The sequence below is a fragment of the Acinonyx jubatus genome, chromosome A3 (genome assembly GCF_027475565.1).
Source record: "Acinonyx jubatus isolate Ajub_Pintada_27869175 chromosome A3, VMU_Ajub_asm_v1.0, whole genome shotgun sequence".
Classification (NCBI taxonomy): Eukaryota; Metazoa; Chordata; class Mammalia; order Carnivora; family Felidae; genus Acinonyx; species Acinonyx jubatus.
Window position 1 is genome coordinate 88814585 of NC_069388.1, and position 19627 is coordinate 88834211.

Here is a 19627-nt window from a genome sequence, read left to right on the forward strand (position 1 = left end):
TCAGCTCAGCCTGGGCCCCAGGCAGACTGTAGTGGGAAGCTCCCTTCTCCCTTCCCTTGGACTCCACCTTACCTGGCTGACTCCTTCCACTCCATCTGGTCTCCGTCATGCTGCAGAGTGTCCATCTCTGTGAAGAGGGTAGGGTTGGGAGCCTCATCTTCCTCCCCCAGGATGTCCTGGAGCTGCTCAGCAGCTGGAGACCCTGCAAAAAGAGGGCAGCAGGGTCTGCTGAATGGCCTGGGGGAGGCAGAGGGCTGCAGGGCCAATTGAAATGGAGCGGGAGCCGGGTTCAAGAGAAAAGTATTTCTGAATTTAGTAAAACTAAGTCCAGTTTCTGGGCAAAGCTAGACTCATGCCTCTGCAGTTGGATGTGGGTGAAATATTCTTTGAGATAAAAGGGATGAAGGATTTAATCTGCATTCAGACTCCAGGGTCTTGTAGCTGACAACAAAGAAGGATAGAAAATGGCCAAAGCTGGGAAGTAGCAAGGACAGGAAACAGAAAAGTGAGAAAAACTCTGACCCAACTTCAGCATAACAAAACCAGAAGGACTCCTTTTCTCATTGGGGCCAAGACCAGTCAACTCCCAGTGTTGGCCTTGAAGGGGCAGTCAGCTCTGCAAAAGGACGTGCTTGTACCAGTGTGCCACATGAGCCCACCTTCTTCATGGGCAAAGTGACAACCTATTCCTGCACTCCTGGTCTGCCTTCCAACTGCCCACTGGATGTCACCTCCTAGGTGTCTCTCAGGCACCTCAAAAGTCAGCATTCTAACACTGAAAATGTACTCTGCCCCAAACATGTTCCCCCTTTTCCTGCCTCCCTTCTTTGCTTTCTCTCAATATTTCATGAAAGTCTACTATGTGCCAGGCATTGTTCCAGGTGTCAGAAAACAAAGCTGTGAAGAAGGCCCATACATCCTTGTTTTCTTGAATGTCTGCTCTAGTGGCAGAAACAATAAACAAGTAAACAAATGCATAAATAATTTCAGGTAGTGATAAACGTCCTGGAAAAACAACAACAACAACAACAAGAGAACTACATTAGATAGATTAAGAAAGACCGCTCTGAAGAGCATGTGTTTGAGTTGTGACTTGGAAGATGAGAATGAATTACTTTTGCATCTCTGGAAAAAGAGTTCTCTGAGTGTTTCAAAGACCCTGACGTGAGAATGGGCTGGCCATTGTGTCTAGACCATGGTGAGCAAGAGAGAAGCATGACATGATGTCATTGCCTTGCATGTAGAAAGGCATAACTGTCCACCAACTGAATGGGCTAGACACTCTGGAGTCACCTACACCTTACCACTTTCTCTTACCTCTACCCTCATATAGAAAGTTTTCGAAAATATGTCCCCCCTCACCAATCCCTTTGCCCCTGCCCTGGTTCAGTCTCTCATTAATTGTCCCTTGGGCTTCATCAAGTCTTCCCCTTCCTCCAAGCCCCTCTGTCCCTTCAAATTATCATCCTTACAGGCCCTCACCTAATTTCTCCATGGTTTCCCCATGGTCAATAATTTCAACTACATTTTCATCATACTCCTCACTCTTACTCCTTGACTTCCCAGTAAAACCAGGCAGCCAGTACCCAAACAAGAATTCAATGGCCCAGTCTTCCTCTGTGTAGGAGTGTCATGGGGGGACAGGGAGAGGCAGTGTGGTACTGTGGTATAGTGGAGACAAGGTGCACAGTGAGCTTGCAACCCAGCTAGACATGGGTATGAATCTCAGAGTTGCCACTTGCTCGTGAGTGAATTCAGTTTGAGTGAGCAGGGTTGTTGGGAGGAACAAGGAGATTCAGATAAGGAGAATAAGACACATGACATGGGGCCTAGAATGTAACAGGTGCTGATCCCCTTTACTACCAACCCCAGCACCCAGGCTCACGAGCCCCACCCAATGGTGAAAATGAAAGATTTTTGGGGTGCCTGGGTGGCACGGTTGGTTGAGCATCCAACCTCGGCTCAGGTCATGATCTCGTGGTTCGTAGGTTCAGGCTCCGCATCAGGCTCTGTGCTGACAGCTTGGAGACTGGAGCCTGCTTTGGATTCTGTCTCTCTCTCAAAAATAAATAAACATTACAAAATTTTAAAAACAAAAAAAAGAAAATGAAGTATTTCCACCCTCAGCAGGTCTCAGAAGTGTAGCCACCTCCCACTCATCCTTGTTAGCACCATGTCCCATGTCCCTTGATGCCATTCCTAACCTTTGCTCCGCTCTTCAAGCCTCTTGATCCATCTCCTATCCACTTCACCAAGGAAATAAAGGCCTCTAGATGTGAGATTCATCACCTTCTCCCTTCTAGTTCTGTACCCTTACCACTTTGTAGTCCATTTTTGAACAAAGGAGTCCTTCCTCCAACTTAATCTCTGGCTCCACTCATTCCCTTCTGCTGGATCATTATTTTATCAACAAGCCTTTGCTTACCTTGGTCTTCATCTCTCCACTCTTTTTCTCCTAGCCTATAAATAGTTCTTCCTACCCTATAACACTCTTCCATGACCCTGCCTGCCTTCCCAGCTCTCCTGCTTGCCTTTCCCCCCAACTTCTTGAAGGAATAGTCAGCACTTACTGTCTCCACTTCCTCCTTACCCAATTACTTTCCAACCTGCTCCAACTGGTTCAATCCCACTACTCTAAAGGACATTGACTAAGGCAGAGACTTCAACTGGCAGCTCAAAGACGTGTTTAGTTCAGCTCTCACAGAGTATAAAAGTTTTTGAAATTGTTGCTAACATAAAGAATTGTGGGATTTCATATAATAATCCACATTTCTGACTTTTCTTGAAAATTCAGATGCTCTGACGACTGTGCCTACATTCCTGCTTGGCAACAATTAACCAAAGCTGAATGATAGCTGCCTTCTTTAGGTGGGCATATGCATTTTTTAAAGTTCTTTTATCTGAGTATTGTTGACACACAATGTTATGGGCATATGCATTGTAGTTTGCCACAGTCCCCACTGCTCCCTACTCAACTCTGCTAATCTCATTTATGTTATGCACCTGAGTTTACAACTCTGCCCTCAGATTGCTCTTGTTATCTTATTCTCAACGAGTAAAGTAATAAAACCAATCAAACCAACAGGTCTGGCTTATCTCTTTGGGGCATCAGTGGTGCTGACTGCTCCCCCTGAACTGAAATGCTACTCTTAGCTCTTGTAACAACACTTTCTTGATATTAAGGAATCCTTAATATCTTTCCCTGACCCCTCTTGCCTGTCTCACTTAAATCTTAGTCTTCCCCAAGATTTCTCATTAAACTTCTTCTCTCTTCTCCTTCTACGCTCTTCTTGGGCCATCTTGTGTTCTTTATGGTGTCACCCTGTAGATAAGGTCACCCATGTCTCTGGGCCCTGCCTGTATTGAACATTTCCAACTGTCAACTGGATTATTCCATGTGGGAGTTCTGCAGCCTCCTCAAGTCGACCTCAATATATTCAAAACAACTCCTTTATGCCTGCCATTCTCTGTTTTGAATAATAGCAACCCTAACTCTCCAGCCGTTCAGATAAATACCGGACTCATTCTTGAAGCCTCTTTCTGTCTCACTGTTCATGTCCAATCAGACACTAACTTCTTTCCCTTGCTTCCTAAATATTTTTCAGCTGTCTCCCTTTTTTCCTACCCATTGCCACCATCTTGGCTCAGGTTCTTATTATTTCCCGTTCCTATTGCTGCAAAAGCCTCCTGCTGCCACTACTGCCTCTGGTTGCCTGATCCACCCTATTCCCTATGTGGCAGCCAAGTTTGCCTTTAAAACATTTCAAACATATTCACATGACACACTCCTGGGAGTCATGGTGCTCTTTGAGCAGCACCATAAAATATTTTGCATTTGAGTTAGAAATAATTTTACTTAGCAGAAATTATTAATTTATCTGTATATAGCTCAATCTGCCTCATTTAAATGAATTTTACTTCTGAATTTTTCTATTACTTTAAACATCATCTTTTCATTGGGTTATGGATTGCTGACACTTGCTAGCAGACATCAAAGGTTAAAGTTTTATAGAAAACTAACAATTGAACAAATAACCTTATTTTTTCTTTACACTGGGAGAAGCCTATGACTGATTCTGAGAGGACACAGCAATCAGAGTTCTAGAACAACTCTTTTAAAATGTAGGTTTGATCAGGTTACTCTCCGGGTGAAAAGCCTTCAATGGCTCTGTATTACCTAGAGCCTAGGGTCACTGACCTGGCCCAAAACATCCCTTGTGATCTGGCCCTTACCGGTCTTTTTAGGTTCTATCATGTTTCTCAGCCAGATGCCCTGGAACCCAGTTACCCTTGACCCCAGATACCCCAGCACCCCCCTCCAATCCCAGATATCCTGGACCCTAACCACCACACACAGTTCTCTGACGAGGAGGGCACCTTTACTCCTTGGATCCTTGTGCCTACTCTTCCCTAAGTTTGGAATCCCCTTCCCGTTAAAGGCCAGATAGGAAGACAAAGAGATGGAACAACCAATAGGGAGATGAGACAGGGCAGAGAGCAGGACGCCTGAACCAGCCCTGTCTGGGGCATTACCTGCTCCCTGGAAGAGCTGAGCACTGAGGTCTCCGGCTGTCGGCACGGCTTCTGGCCCCAGCCTGTCTCTGCTGCTGCCTCCCTGGCCACTGCCTCCAAACGTCCTCTTCCCCACCGGTCACAACAAACTCACTTTGTTTCCAGTTATGCACCAGGGGAAGTGTAGGGAGAGAAGAGGGAGAGAAACAGAGAGAGGGAAGGAATGCGTGAAAGACGGGTGGTAGAGAGAGAAGGCTATATGTGGGAGAGAAAAGAGATGTAGTGTGAGAGAAAGACTATATTGAGGGTGAATTAAAGATACAGTATGAGAGAAGTGTGTGTGTGAGAGAGAGAGAATATGTGTGAGAGAGAGAGAATGAGAGGGAAGAATGTGAGAGAGCAGTGTGAGGGGTGGGGGGTCCTCAAGTGCACTGGAGAGAGAGGGGCTCAGCAGCGCAGAGACTGGAACAGGCAGCTGGGTCTTCACGGTGGCAGGGGCAGGGAGGAACAGCTGCAGGTCTGTGAGAACACTGGCGGAACTGCCTCTGTCCCGCCTCCCCCATGAGGGCTCCAGGAGAGCCCCAGCACCTCTCCTCAGGCCCCTTTATAAAGGCAGAGGTAGGATTTGCCCTCAGACTCCCCGGGGCCTCCTTAAAAGTCTTGGCTGCAGGTGAGCGGCTGGAGAGTGGCTGCCAAGACAGAGTTCTCTCAGCTGCGCAGTGGCTCCCTCCCCCCCCCCCAGGTGGGATGGTTAGGGAGGGTTGTTGTGGGGTCTCAGGTTTCAAAGCAACCATGCTTGGTCAGTAATGTTCCACGCAGCTGGTTTTTCTCTGTCCCCAACTTTTTTTTGCTATTATTTTTTTTAAGTTTATTTATTTATTTTCAGAGAGAGAGAGAGGGTGAGGATGAGCTCACATGAGCAGGGGAAGGGCAGAGAGAGAGAGAGAGAGGGAGAGAGAGAGAGAGAGAGAGAGAGAGAGAGAGAGAGAGAGAGAATCCCAAGCAGGCTCTGAACTGTCAGTGCAGAGCGCGATGCGGGGCTCAGTCCCAAGAACTGTGAGATCATGACCTGATACAAAATCAAGAGTCAGATGCTTAACTGACTGAGCCACCCAGGAGCCCCCTCTGTCCCCAACTGTTAACCCAGACTCCTGATCCTCTAGCTCTTTATCTACTTCTAGGACAAAGTGCTAAATACCATCACTAAGTGGATGTTTCCTGGGAGCCCATGGACAGTGGGAACTGGTTACTTGAGGCTGTGGGGAGAACCCCACTGGGGAATTATTTTGCTCTGCTGAGAAACTCCTAATCTCCTGGGTTCGGTTCAACAAGTTCTTACTGAGTACTTAGAATGTGCCAAGGTTGATTAGAGGTCACTGGGCGGCTACTGCTCCAAGGGGTGCTGAGCCTTGGATTCTCTAAGTCTCAGGGCTAGGAGGGAGCTTAGCTGTTGTCGAAGAATCTAAGCCCTTCACTTCACAGATGAGAAATTTGAGACCCAGTTTACACCACAGAAAGGCCCCATCAGGCCCCAAATTAGGGGAACCTGGAGGAGAGTCAAGTCCACTGACATCCTCCACCCTACACTGCCCACCCGGGAATGGCTGGCCCCACTCACATTTTCATACTTGGGGCTCAATGATCGAGGGTGCCCACTTTAAAGCTGAGGAAACAGGGGTGCCTGGGTGGCTCAGTCGGTTAAGCATCCGACTTTGGCTCAGGTCATGATCTCACGGTTTGTGAGTTCAAGCCCCACATCGGGCTCTGTGCTGACAGCTCAGAGCCTGGAGCCTCCTTCGGGTTCTGTGTCTCCCTCTTTCTCTGCCCCTCCCCTACTCTTGCTGTCTCTGTCTCTGTCTCTCTCTCTCTCATAAATAAATAAAAAAACTTAAAAAAATAAAGCTGAGGAAACAGCAGCAGAAGGTCAGGGTGTCTGTTTAGGTACTGGGCTCCAAGCAAACACCACCATCCAGAAGTTTCTGCAATGCTGGGCTTCTCAGCAGGACAGGACAGTGAGTAGATGGGCCCCTCCCCAGGGTCCCAGGCTCTACAGCTCACAAGCCACTGTGGCTGAAGTTGGCCCATCTCCTCTTGAGCACCACTGGGTAGCTACTCCATGCCACACTGGGTCAGGGGCTGTGGGTGACCCCAAAGCACCCAAAGAGAGATTGTCAAGGATGCCAGAAGATTCTCTTTATCCATGTGGTGCTTTAAGAGCCTAGACCTGGGTTTAACACCTGACTCTGCTGATTACTAGCAGTAGGATTTTGGCAAAGCATTTAAGTTCTCTGAGCCTTAGTTTCCCCATCTATTAAGTGGGAATAATCAAGCCTACCTCACTAGATTGTGATAGCCATTCAGGAAGATAATACGTGTGATGTGGTTGGCACAGTGCTTGGTATACACCAGTCACCCAATAAATGATATTGCTATTGTTGTTGTTGCCAGCAGGTCTGACACATTTCTCCCTTGTTACCAGTCATCAGCCTGGCCCTTTTAAACATTCCAAGGGCTCAATCCTTTTCAGCCTCTAAATGCTCATGTTGCTCCCATGCTGCCTCCCTGCCCTCCACCCCGAGGGCCTTCCACTCTCTCTGCCCCTCCCTCCTGCCCACAGAAGGTTTAGCCCACCACACGCTGGGCTCCTGGATCAGGGTGGCTCTAATGCACTGTGGGCCCCACGTGCGTGCAGCACATCAGAAGTTAATCCACATAATGAGAAATGCCACAGGTAATAGCCCCTGTGGTTGATAGCACACAGGGAGAGTCACATAGCGACGACCCACGATATGACTCCCCCAGCAGTTGCTGGGAGAAACATAACCCAGCAGGAACAAGCTTCAGGAAGCACATTAAAAGAAGCAAGCAGAATTGTGCTTTTACTGGGTGGGGACTGTCCAGTTATTGGATGAGTAAAGCACAAAATGATCTAGTATACTACAAACAAGCCAGTCTTCAACAACTAGTAAAGACCCGGAAGGCAATTAGGCAGTCAGGAAGTCAGGATGAGGATTTGATCCTGGGGCTGGGGTCCTGGATGAGCCCTTTCAGAGGTTCTCTCCCTCTGTCTTGAGTTCCACATGAATCTCTAGATGGCCAACTTTGCAAGATCGGAGTCTTGCTTGCATCATGCTGCTGGTCCCCAGTACAGGGCTCACACAGCATGGGCACTCAATAAATATTTGCTGGGTGAATGAATTCACTAATTAGCACTCATGAGCGTATCATCTGGGATTAGGCTTGGCAAGAAAGGAGCTAAGGACAAGGAAATGCTGTTAGGGGTGGAGCTGGGTGGAGACTTTGGGTAGCTCAAGGCAACTGAATATTGGGGACTGGGAGACTGATCTAGGGTTCTAAAGTCATTCCTGCAATTGTGTGAGGTGGGTCTTGAGAGGTGATGTAAAAGCCCCCCAATCCTAACTTCATAGACAGCAAAATTCTTTTTCTAGGAAGCTGTCCTAAAACTCCAAATGTGTTCTCTAAGAAGAGGAAGCGAATCTGCCCCCTTTAGTGTTTATAGGGATTCCTCTTATCATGGTAGTGTTAGGGATGTCAGCCCAGTCCATACCCAAAAGGATGTCCTCTGGCAGCTGTGTTTATGGAATGTATGACCTGTGCCCCTTGGCTACAGTTAATCATTGGACATCTGAGCCAAGCCTGGAAATTTTGAATTGGGTCTCTAAGATAGCTGGGGCCTTTCCTGATGGTCTCTGGAAAAGAGAGCATGTAAACTAAGATAAAAGGGCACAGAGATGCAGAAAGGGCTACAGAGAGAAGGGAATGGAGCAGACCCACAGGAGAAGCAGGGGCAGGGGCCATCAGTCCCAGAGAGGGGACTGAGAGGTGCTATGTCTACCCATTGAGCCTGGCTGTTTATTCTGCTTTGGGACTGTGAAAAACTTCTTTGGTTTTGTAATAACACGTGTGTGTACACACACACACACACACACACACACACACACACTGCCTCCTTGCCCAAGCCAGCTCAAGTAGATTTCTAATACATATGATCAAATTACCTTCTTAACCATGAGTGCCCCTTATACGGAATTCTAGGGTTGGAGATTTTCTTCTTTGTACCTTCTTAAAAACTCCAAGTGTAAGAGTTATAAAGAATGTTGGGTCACTGTAGTAAGAATAGTTAGAATAAGAAAGAACAGGAATCAGTAAAAGAGGGGAGTAAAGCAATGGCAGAGCAGGCCAAAGGCAAGAAAAGAAGGAAGGCCAAGGAAAAGAAACCTTGGCCCTGGCCCTGGCCAAGTGAAGAGCTGTGTCAGAGGACTGGCAGAGCCTGGCCAGGGCACTGCTGGCTCCCCTACATGCTAGTGGGTGGAACCAAGGCTTGGCAGATCTTGGTGTGTTGGGCAAGGGGGAGATTCAACCAAATCCAAATAAGAGATCCCTCCGCCTTCCCCAGGAAGGGCGTCATCCTCAGTATGCTGCAGAGAAAAGAGAGCAATGACACTTATCTCACTGGAGCCCCAGAGGAAGAGATTCTGACATTTAAGGGGAGCCAAAATAGTAAAGGGTAATTGATTGTACCATATCCATGATTTATAATGTAAGGTATATGAAATGTCCCCAGTAGTCTTCAATTAGCATATGGATTTTATTGTTTTGTTTTGGTGACTATAAATGCAGTAAAGTGAGGAAACTGTTATTTAAAATCAAATTAGACAGTTACTGCTTCTCCTGTCTAAGCCAACAGGGGTGTGGGGGCCTGATTCACACACACAGTCTTGACATGGCCTGCAGAGGACCCTGGGTGGGAGTAGGGGGAGAAGGAAATGTCAAAGCCTCCTTCAGGTTTTCAAGGATGTTGAAGGGCTAGACTTAGAGGAGATGGTCTTTGTGTTTAGTTCAACCCATTATGTGGCCTCGGCTGTGCAAAAATGGGCCCTGAGCCAAGGAGGGGCAGGAAGAAAAATTGACGTAACTAAAAAGGAGGGGACTGAGCATGTATGTGAGGACGGGGCTCAACACTGAAAGCAAGAACATATGAGGGGACTCAGGAGGGGACAAGGGTGGGCAGGAGCCCCCAAAATATGTGATAGGAGGCTGGAACTGCACAGAAAAATGTGCACTGGAAAACTTCCAGTCACCAGAGGTATGTATCTCTGCAATGTTAAACTTGGTTCTGAACCTTCAGCAAAGCCTTCTACTCACATATATGTCATGCATAACCAATTTGGGGAAAACCAAAGAAGGTCTGAACTCCATGCCTGAGAAGGCCTAGAGGTGAAGTCAGAGAACAGGTATAGGCAGTGAAACATAGTGAGATGAGCCCACTATGGAGGGACTTGGAGCCAGACAGTGAGACTGGCAGCCCCTGGGAAGGCACAGAAATTTGGGGAAAGACATGGACCTTCCCCTGGATGAGGCCAGCGAGGCTAGATTCCACTTTAGCTAATTCTCAAAGAATAGGGTAAATCTGGTTAATGTATAGTTTATGAACACTTTCCATTTATTTATTTTTTTTTTAATTAACTTGGATTTATTTTTTTTCAATATATGAAGTTTATTGTCAAATTGGTTTCCATACAACACCCAGTGCTCATCCCAAAAGGTGACACTTTCCATTTGTTAAGACTTTCACTGGTTCACTTGCAAACTTGGATGCTCAATCCTAATTTCCCCTCAAGGTCCTAATGCCAATAACTAAGGATTCTCTTCTAATAGGATTTTTTTGTTTGTTTTTAGAATAGCTCTCATGGCTGGGGAGGGAATGCTGCATATGTTGATAATTCTAGGAGATCCAGGTTTTAAGGTGCCAAAGGACAAGAAGAGAGAGAAAATATAGGCTTCTTTTGGGAGGAGTTTTTTTTTTAATGTTTATTTATTTTTGAGAGAGAGAGAGAGAGAGCGCGCGCGAGCATGAGTGGGGGAGGAGAAGAGAGAGAGAGGGAGAAACAGAATTTGGAGCAGGCTCCAGGCTCTGAGCTATCAGCACAGAGCCCGACGCAGGGCTCGAACTCATGGACCGCAAGATCATGACCTGAGCCAAAGTTGGACACTCAACCGACTGAACCACCCAGGTGCCCGTTGTTTTTTTTTTTTTTTAAGTAATCTCTGTGCCACCCAATATGGGGCTTGAACTCACAACCCCAAGATCAAGCATTCCTCTACTGACTGAGCCAGCCAGATGCCCCAGACTTCCTTTGGGAAATAAATTTTAACTTGCTTTCCTACCTGCTCCCCACCCCAAATGGGGCATTTAAGGGCTAGAATGATCATCTTTCTTTCTTTTTCCTTCTTCCTTTCCCCCACCTCTTTCCAAGATGTATCCTTCCAAGGCACAAATTTGTAAGTACACAAAGGCAAGGATGCTAGCCCTAAATTTTAAAGCCGCAAACTCTAAAAGAACCCCAACTGTCTTTGCACCTATGTTGGAAAAACTGTCTCATGAAGTGTTCATGGAGAAGATGCTTTAGAGACAAATATGTGTTCTGTCCCAACCCTTGTTCCTTCCTCACTGGAAATGAGAATAGAAGACCAAATGAAATATGTCCTTGGTCCTAAGGCTTTGGAACAATATAAGGCTCAAATGCCCCACTGGAAAACAGCCTAGCTCTCCTTTCCTGATCATCTGGGGTGGTTTTGATCTTTTAGTGGCCCCAAAGTTATTTAATATCAGGCAAGTATAAGAACTTGTATCAGGTAAGTATAAGAATAACTTTTCACACCCCTCCCACCAGAAGGATTTCAGAAGTTCTTGGTACCAGTGAGGACAGCAAAACCAAACCAATATCCACTAGTAGAGGAAAAAGACTTGGGTTCCTTGCTCTTAAATTGGGCTAATGTGTATTAACTAAACTAATATATATTAAATGCCTACCACATTTACTTACCCACCACAATAACCTACCATGTTATATATTTCTTCCATAACTCAGGAGAGACCCAGAAAATTTGATTTTCAAAGGGGAACCTCATCCCTAAATGTGGGGAAGGTGGTAGGGTTAGAGGAGAATGCCCCATCTAGATCCAACATGGGGAGTTGGAGATCTTCCCAACAGGCTTGCTCTCCTCTGGGTCCCTGATGTTCCTACCCTCTGGGCAGATACATGTGCACACGCATGTGCATGTGTATTGTGTGTATGTGTGCATATGCATGTTTTAATCAGAGCTCATCTCTTATGCTAGACAGCCCCAAAGGACTTCCATTAACCCATCTGCCACATAGACACATTTAATCTGGAAAAGCCATGGGCCTTAGTAGACTTGGTGCAATGAGAGCAGTTGTTCAGGGCAGCTGCAAGGTTGGGGGTGGCTCAGTTGGCCTTTGGGAGCATGAATGTCAGATCTTTTCCTACAGGGACGCTGAAACACTATTACTGCCTCTGACATTCCTTTGAAGGTTTAGATAGTAAAATAACTCATTTTGCCTTGCTCAAGACAGTGGAAATATATAATAGAGCCCAATGAGATGCTATTTGTTGGGCAGGTTTAGGATACGTTGGGGTGAAATCATGTCCCTAGAAACAGTAAAGTCTCAAAAGAATAAAACATCACAGCTGTGCTCTAAGGATTCCAGACTCTTCACTCCTCTTAAGATTGATATTTTTCTTTCCATGGGGAGGAACAAAATACTGATTTTTATTTTTATTTAAAAAAAATTTTTTTTTAACGTTTATTTATTTTTGGGACAGAGAGAGACAGAGCATGAATGGGGGAGGGGCAGAGAGAGAGGGAGACACAGAATCAGAAGCAGGCTCCAGGCTCTGAGCCATCAGCCCAGAGCCCGACGCGGGGCTAGAACTCACGGACCGTGAGATCGTGACCTGAGCTGAAGTTGGACGCCTAACCGACTGAGCCACCCAGGCGCCCCAAAAATACTGATTTTTAATCAGTCCAGAGCTGATTTCTGCAGCAGCAGAGGAAGGCCTCAGGGGATTTGCTGACCTGGGAGAGAGCTTCCCAGGGGTCTGCAAGCTACCGCTCAGGTGCCTAGACAATTCTCGACCATTCCATCAAGCTCAGGTGAGGAAAGGGAAGAGGTAATTCAGTTTACTGAGCACAGTGCTTCATGCCAAACAGTCATGTTTGTGGTTAGGTTAGTCATGCCATGGCTGTGTGGCCTCCAGGAATTTGGAATTGAGGAAAATGATTCTGAGAATTAACCCATGAAACCAACTTGGGGGGGATCAGAGCAGAAGTCTCAGAGTCACCAGAGAGAGATGGAGCTCAGCCTGACTAAAGGTGCCTCTGAGCAGGGAGGTTGGTCTGCAGTGGCAGCAGGGCAGCAGGTGCTAACAGCCTTGGGGCATCATTAGTCTGCAGAGAATCTTCTGACTTTATCCATCCCGCCACCCAAGCCGCTGCACTCACCCGATGGCTCCCCTGAACACGCCCCTCAAGAACTCACGGGTCCTGATGACACGATCCATATTGCCATCCCGGCTGCTTCCCCTGCTCCCTGTGCCAGTCAGTTCCTGCTGTGGCTTGTCTGGCTGCAGGCCCCAGCAGACCTTCTGCAGTCCTGAAAGACGTCCTTGCTGATCTCTTTTCCTTTGAGGGTAACTGGGGACCGAAAGCCCAATGTGGATGGAACGGCAGTCTGTGGGCAAAGCACAAAAGACAGGGGAGGCAAGAGTTACTGAAAATGGGCATTTCCCTTTAACAACCTCTAGTTACAAAGAGCTAGGGCCACCAAAGCAAAATGGAAGACATGGGATTCCTGGACAGGGCCCTGCCCTGAGTCTTGGGTTTGACAGAATCCCATTTCTGAACAACTCAGCAGTTGCTGGAAACAAGACCCTTGGTGCTATAGTTGGAACTCTTGTTAGAATGAGCAGAACTCCCATCACTCTGTTCTTGCTTGTCCAGAATGGCAGTAACCACATAGGCCTTATGACACATGGCCCAGGAGACAGTCCCTCAGTGAGCCACAGATTTAGTCCAAAATACCGATCCCCTCTTTGGGAAAGCTGTATATATTTCCATCAAGGACCATTTATTACTAATAACCAAAAACTACATAAACTGCTTATCAGAAAAGTGAGTTATTATGGATTTCTCAAAGCTGGTTTTATATACCAGAATTTTCAAAAACTAGAATTACCAAGAACTTTAATTTGGAATTCCACTAAGAAGGCTGTTTGCTGTGTAAAGCCCCCACTAGGTCTGTTCACACAAGAGCAGTTGGAATTCTCTCAGCTCTCAGGATGGATATTCTGTTATCAGTTTTTCATCAGTGTTGTTGAATTGGTCAACAGCTTTTAAAATAATCAATAGATGTAGTTGTATAGTTACAGAATAATTGAGCAGATAATACATAAGTACTTAGACTTCCATCTTATCTCTGCCCTACCCCCACTCCACAACAGTTTCCCCTATTATTTTTTTATGGAGGTATAATTGACCTATAACACTGTTCAAGTGTAAAGTGTACAATATACTGATTTGGTACATGTATATATTGCAAAATTACTACCACAATAAGTCTAGTTAACATCCATCATCTTATATAGTTTCATTCTTTTTCTTCTGATGAGAAATTTTAGAATCACTCTCTTGGCAACTTCCAAATATACAAACAGATTGCTAACTATAGTTACCATGCTGTACATTCCATCTCCAGAACTTGTTTATCCTATGGTGGAAGTTTGTACCTTTGACCACTTTCACCCATTTTGTCCCCTCCCAAACTCCTGCCTCTGGCAACCACTAATCTGTTCTCTGTTTCTATGAGTTTGGTTCTCACATAGGAATGAGATCGTATAGTATTTGTCTTTCTCTGTCACTGCCAAGACTGATGCCAAAACGCTACCCCCCTATGTGTTCTTCTAGGAGTTCTATGGTTTCAGGTCTTACATCAGTCTTTTATCCATTTTAAGGTGTGTGTGTGTGTATGTGATGTAAAATAGAGATCCAGTTTTATTCTTTTTTTTAAAGCTTTATTTATTTATTTTGAGAGAGAGAGAGAGAGAGAGAGAGAGAGAGAACATGAGAGCAGGAGAGGGGCAGAGAAAAAGAGAGAGGGAGATAGAGAATCCGAAGCAGGCTCCACACCATCAGCACAGAGCCTGATGTGGGGCTCAAACTCACGAACCGTGAGATCATGACCTCAGCCAAAATCAAGAGTTGGACACTTAACCGACTGAGCCACCCAGGTGCCCAGATCCAGTCTTATTCTTATGCATGTGGCTGTCCCGTTTTCTCATCAGAAAGACTATCCTTTCCCCATTGTATATTCTGGGCTCCTTTGTCATAAATTAATTGAACTTACGAGTGTGTGTGTGTATATCTGGGTTTTCTATTCTTTTCCATTGATCTATGTGTCTGCTTTTATGCCAATACTATACTGTCTTGATTACTATAGCTTTGTAATATCTTCTGAATCAGGAAGCATGATGCCTCCAGCTTTGTTCTTTTGCAAGGTCACTGTTGGCTATTCAGGGTCTTTCATGGTTCCATACAAATTTAAGAACTATTTATTCTATTTCTGTGTAAAATACCATTGGAATTTTGATAGGGATTGCATTGAATCTGTAGACTGCTTTGGGTAACACAGACACTTTAACAATATTAATTTGTACAATCCATGAGCATGGAATATCTTTCCATTTATTTGTGTCTTCTTCAATTTCTTTGACCAAGGTATTAAAATTTTCAGTGTACAAGTCTTTTCCCTCCCTTGTTAAGTTTATTTATTCCTATGTATTTTATTCTTTTTGTTGCAAATGTAAATAGAATTGTTTTCTTAATTTCTCTTTTTGATAGTTCATTATTCATATATAGAAATATATATATGTATTTATTTTTGTATATTTGTTTTGTATCCTGCAAATTTACTGAAATTGTTTTTTAGTTCTAACAGTTTTTTGGTGGAGTCTTTGGGGTTTTCTATATATAATATCATGTCATCTGCAAGTAGAGATGGTTTTACTTCTTCCTTTCTGATTTGAATGCCTTTTATTTCTTTTTCTTGACTAATTGCTCTGGCTAAGACTTCCAGTACAATATTGAATAAAAGTGCAAGAGTGGGCATCTTGACCTTGTCCCTGATCTTAGAGGAAAAGCTTTCAGCTTTTCATTGTTGAGTATGATAGCTGTAGGCTTGTCATATATGGACTTTGTTATGTTGAGGTACATTCCCTCTATACTCAGTTTGTTGAGATTTTTGATAATGAATGGATGTTGGATTTTGTTAAATATATCTTCTACATCTATTGAGATAATCTTACGATTTTTATCCTTCATTTTGTTAGTGGGTATATCACATTGATTGATCTGTAGATGTTGAACCATCCTTGTATTCCTGAAATAAATCCTACTTGATCATGGTGTAGGATCCTTTTAATGTATTGTTGAATTTGGTTTCCCAATATTTTGTTGAGGATTTTTGCACCTATGTTCATCAGAGATATTGGCATGTAATTTTCTTTTCTTGTAGTGTCATAGTTTTGGTATTAGGGTAATGCTAGCATCATAAAATGAATTTGAAAGTGTTCCCTTCTGGGGGTGCCTGGGTGGCTCAGTCAGTTAAGCATCCAACATCAGCTCAGGTCATGATCTTGTGGTTCATGGGTTCGAGCCCTGTATCAGGCTGTGTGCTGACAGCTCAGAGCCTGGAGCCTATTTCAGGCTCTGTGTCTCCCTTTCTCTTTGCCCCTTCCCTGCTCGCTCTCTCTCTCTCTCCCTCTCTCTCTCTCTCTCTCTCTCTCTCTCTCTCAAAAACAAACATTGTAAAAAAAGAGTGTTCTCCTCTCTTCTATTTTTTGGAAGAGTTTGAGAAGGATTAGTATTAATTCTTATTTAAATGTTTGACACAATTCACCAGTGAAGCCATCTGTTCCTGAATTTTTGTTTGTTGGGAGGTTTTTGATTACTGATTCAAACTCCTTGCTAGTAATTGGTCTATTCAGGTTTTCTGTTTCTTCATTATTCAGTTTTGGTAAGTTGTATCTTTAGGGATTTATCTATTTCTTCTAAGTTGTCCAAATTATTGGCATATAATTGTTCATAGTAGTCTCTTCTGATTTTTTATATCTGTTTTCAGTTGTAATGTGTTTTCTTTCATTTCTAATTTCATTTATTAGAGTTTTCTCTTTTTTTCCTCCCTTAGTAAGTTTAGCTACAGATTTGCTTATTTTATCATTTCAAAAACCAGTTCTTAGTTTCATTGATCATTTCTATTGTCTTTTTAGTCTCTATTTTACCTATTTCTGTTCTGATCTTTGTTATATCCTCCCTCCACTAACTTTGGGCTTAGTTTGTTTTTCTTTTTCTAGTTCCTTAAGGTATAAAGTTAGGTTGTTTACTTGGGCTCTTTCTTTTTTCTTAATGTAGGCATTTATTGCTATGAATAGATTCCCCTATTATGAACAATTTGCATTAGTGTGGCACATTTGTTACAATTAATAAACCACTATTGATACACTATGATTAACTATAGTCTATAGTTTACAATAAGGCTCACTCTTAGTGTTATATAGTTTTATGAGTTTTGACAAATGCATAATGATGGGCATCTACCATTACAGTATCATACAGCATAGTTTCACCATCCTAAAAATTCCCTGTACTTCACTTATTCATCTCTCCCCTCCCTGAGTTCTAAAGCTACTTTTCTCTTTTGGGCCTTTACACTTTGTTCTCTTTTTTCTTCTTTTTGAAGAGAAATGAGAATGGGTGGGATAAATGAGTGGGAAGATCTTTTTCTCTTCCTATGTGAACGGTAGCAAAAATGTTCGAGAACCACTGGTTTAGGACAAGTTTGAGTCTGGAATTCCCTGGTGACAATTTTCCAAAGAGCAGGCTGGCCAAAAAAAAAAAAAAAAAACTATTATAATTACAGTGGATCCACCTTATCCACAGGGGATATGTTCTAAGATCCCCAGTGGATGCCTGAAACTGCAGATAGCACTGAACTCTATATATATACCATGTTTTTTCCTACACATACATACCTATGATAAAGTTTAATTTATAAATTAGACACAGTAAGAAATTAACAAATAAATTAGAGAATAGAATAATTGTAACAAAATTTTATAATTAAAGTGTTGTGAATATGGTCTCTCTCTCTCTCTCTCAAGATATCTCATTGTACGTATTCACCTTTCTTCTTGTGATGATGTGAGGTGATAAAATGCTTACATGATGAGATGAAGTAACATGAATGACATAGGCATTGTGATATAGCTACTATTGACCTGATGATGTGTCAGAAAGAGAATCATCTGCTTCCAGACCATGCTTGACTACTGATAACTGAAACTGAAGAAAGTGAAATCACAGGTAAGGGGACTACTATATTTTTGAAGCCCAAGGATGGCAACTGAGAGTTGAAAGCTACTGCAGAATAGGAAATTAGAATTTGTGTTCTTACATCAAGATTTGCATTAACTTGATTTTATTTTCCTTGGAAGGGAGGCCTGTCTCTTGGCTCAAACTCCTGAAATGCAGATACAAAGGTCTGGGTATTCAATGGCTGAAGCTATCACATAGAAACCACATCAAGCTGAATCTTGGAGAAGTATATCTAAGCCTTTTAGAGATATGTTGAGTGTCTACCCTGGTGAAAAGACTCTATGAGTCATTCCTAGGCACAGGAAAATGAGGTTAACTGGATTTCAGTGTCTAAATCTATTTAGAGCCCGACTCCTGCCCCAGCTCACTTCACTGCTCACTCTTCTGAACCTCCAGTCTTTCTTGGCTGTACCCAGGAATGTGAGGTGGAGATTATTATGAAGTATAGCCTTGCTTTCTAGTGGATCAGTGTCAGAATGAATGGTGCTCCTCCTTTCTTCTCTCTTCTCCCTCTAGCATGGTGTGATTTCTCTTGCTCTATTCTACATTTCTTAAGCAATCTGTAATTTGAGTAAGCCATAGACACCAAAATTTAGAGGTAAGTAGTTTTACTCTAAGGGCTTAGCAGATGAGTTCCTATTCTCCACCCTTGAGACCAGGAACGGCTGGTATACCAGAAAGGCCTCTGCCCAAGAGTCAGCTTCCCTGGGTGCTCCCTGGCTTGTTCTATACTTGCTCTATGACCATAGATATCTGCCTCTCTAGGACTCATTATCCTCACCTGTAATGTGGGAATAAAATCCTTTCTCTAGTGTCTGGGCAAGGTTTTTGAGAAGATAGAATGGGATGACATGGGAAAATGATTATGAAAATGGTTAGGGCTATACACATGAAGAATATACTTATTAAAGAAATCAGGGGAGATGGCTGTCAGGAAGATATTTTACTTTCTGTCCTGGATCTAACTTGTCCCATTTCTTCCTGGCTCTTATCATAATCGTCAGAGTGTGGCTGTGTAGCTGGTGAACTGTAGAGAATAGTTAGCCCTCCCCCAAGCTCCCTCCTTCACAATGGAGAACCTCTCCGCTGACTGTGAACACCTTGCAGTTTGGCTCAGGACAATGCCAAGTTCTCCTAGGAACTCTTCAGCTGCATTCTTCTCTATCTACAGTCCCAGAATCGCTCTACACATTCTGAAGCTCAACAAAGCATCCAGCTAGACAGTGAGATTAGCGTTTCCCTCCAAGTGGGGCCGGAACAGTGGTGGGGCAGTAGCCTGTCTGGTTGCCTCTTCATAAGCCCTGTGGTTGCTTTTCTGTAGAGTGTAGGAAGTAAGGGTCTTTGAGTCAGCATTTTAGAACAACAGATAGCCCCACTCAACATCCTCTTGCACTGGTTTTAACTGAGCTGCCATTTTTAGAATCTATGAAATACTGGCATCTTGTATGGTTTGTACATCTTGTAAAATTAGGTAAGTTTAATTTTGTGTCAGGGGTGCTGTGCCCTAATCCATAGAAACAAAGTGCCAGTCTCCAGTGTTCAGTCTGACCATATGGTCCCTTTAAGACAAAGTGAAGGTTGGTCCCATTAGATCCAGAGAAGACACCGTGGGTGGGTAAGGGAAAGGAACCAGCTCTCTAGATTCCCCTGCTGGAGGGGTGTTATAAGGATAAAGAAATTGTCAGACCTCCTAGGATTTGCATCAAGTTCTCAAGGTGACCTTACCTTCCTGATCCTGACATCTCCTCCTGTAGTTAGTAGGGTCCAGCTTCCCTACCCCAGCCTTCTCTTCTTCCACCTTCATAACTATAAAGTAAAAGATGAACACAGCCTCAAAATGTATGACACAAAAAGGTAGGAT

General features: G+C 44.0%; 1 protein-coding gene across 8 annotated transcripts in view; it reads right to left on the reverse strand.

Annotated features, from left to right (window-relative positions):
- The window catches only part of SLC4A5 (solute carrier family 4 member 5), a 116046-nt gene that overhangs the window by 65659 nt on the left and 30760 nt on the right, over window positions 1-19627 (reverse strand). For 6 of the 8 annotated variants that reach the window (XM_053200788.1, XM_053200786.1, XM_053200790.1 and 3 more), the window contains 3 exons: window positions 19492-19572; window positions 12878-13069; window positions 73-202 (listed from right to left, as the gene is read on the reverse strand). In XM_053200788.1, coding sequence (XP_053056763.1) covers window positions 73-202; window positions 12878-13069; window positions 19492-19572 — 403 coding nt within the window. Of the gene's footprint in view, window positions 1-72; window positions 203-4533; window positions 5170-12877; window positions 13070-19491; window positions 19573-19627 lie in introns of those variants that run through there. The other 2 variants (XM_053200791.1, XM_053200793.1) reach the window with 2 other exon arrangements.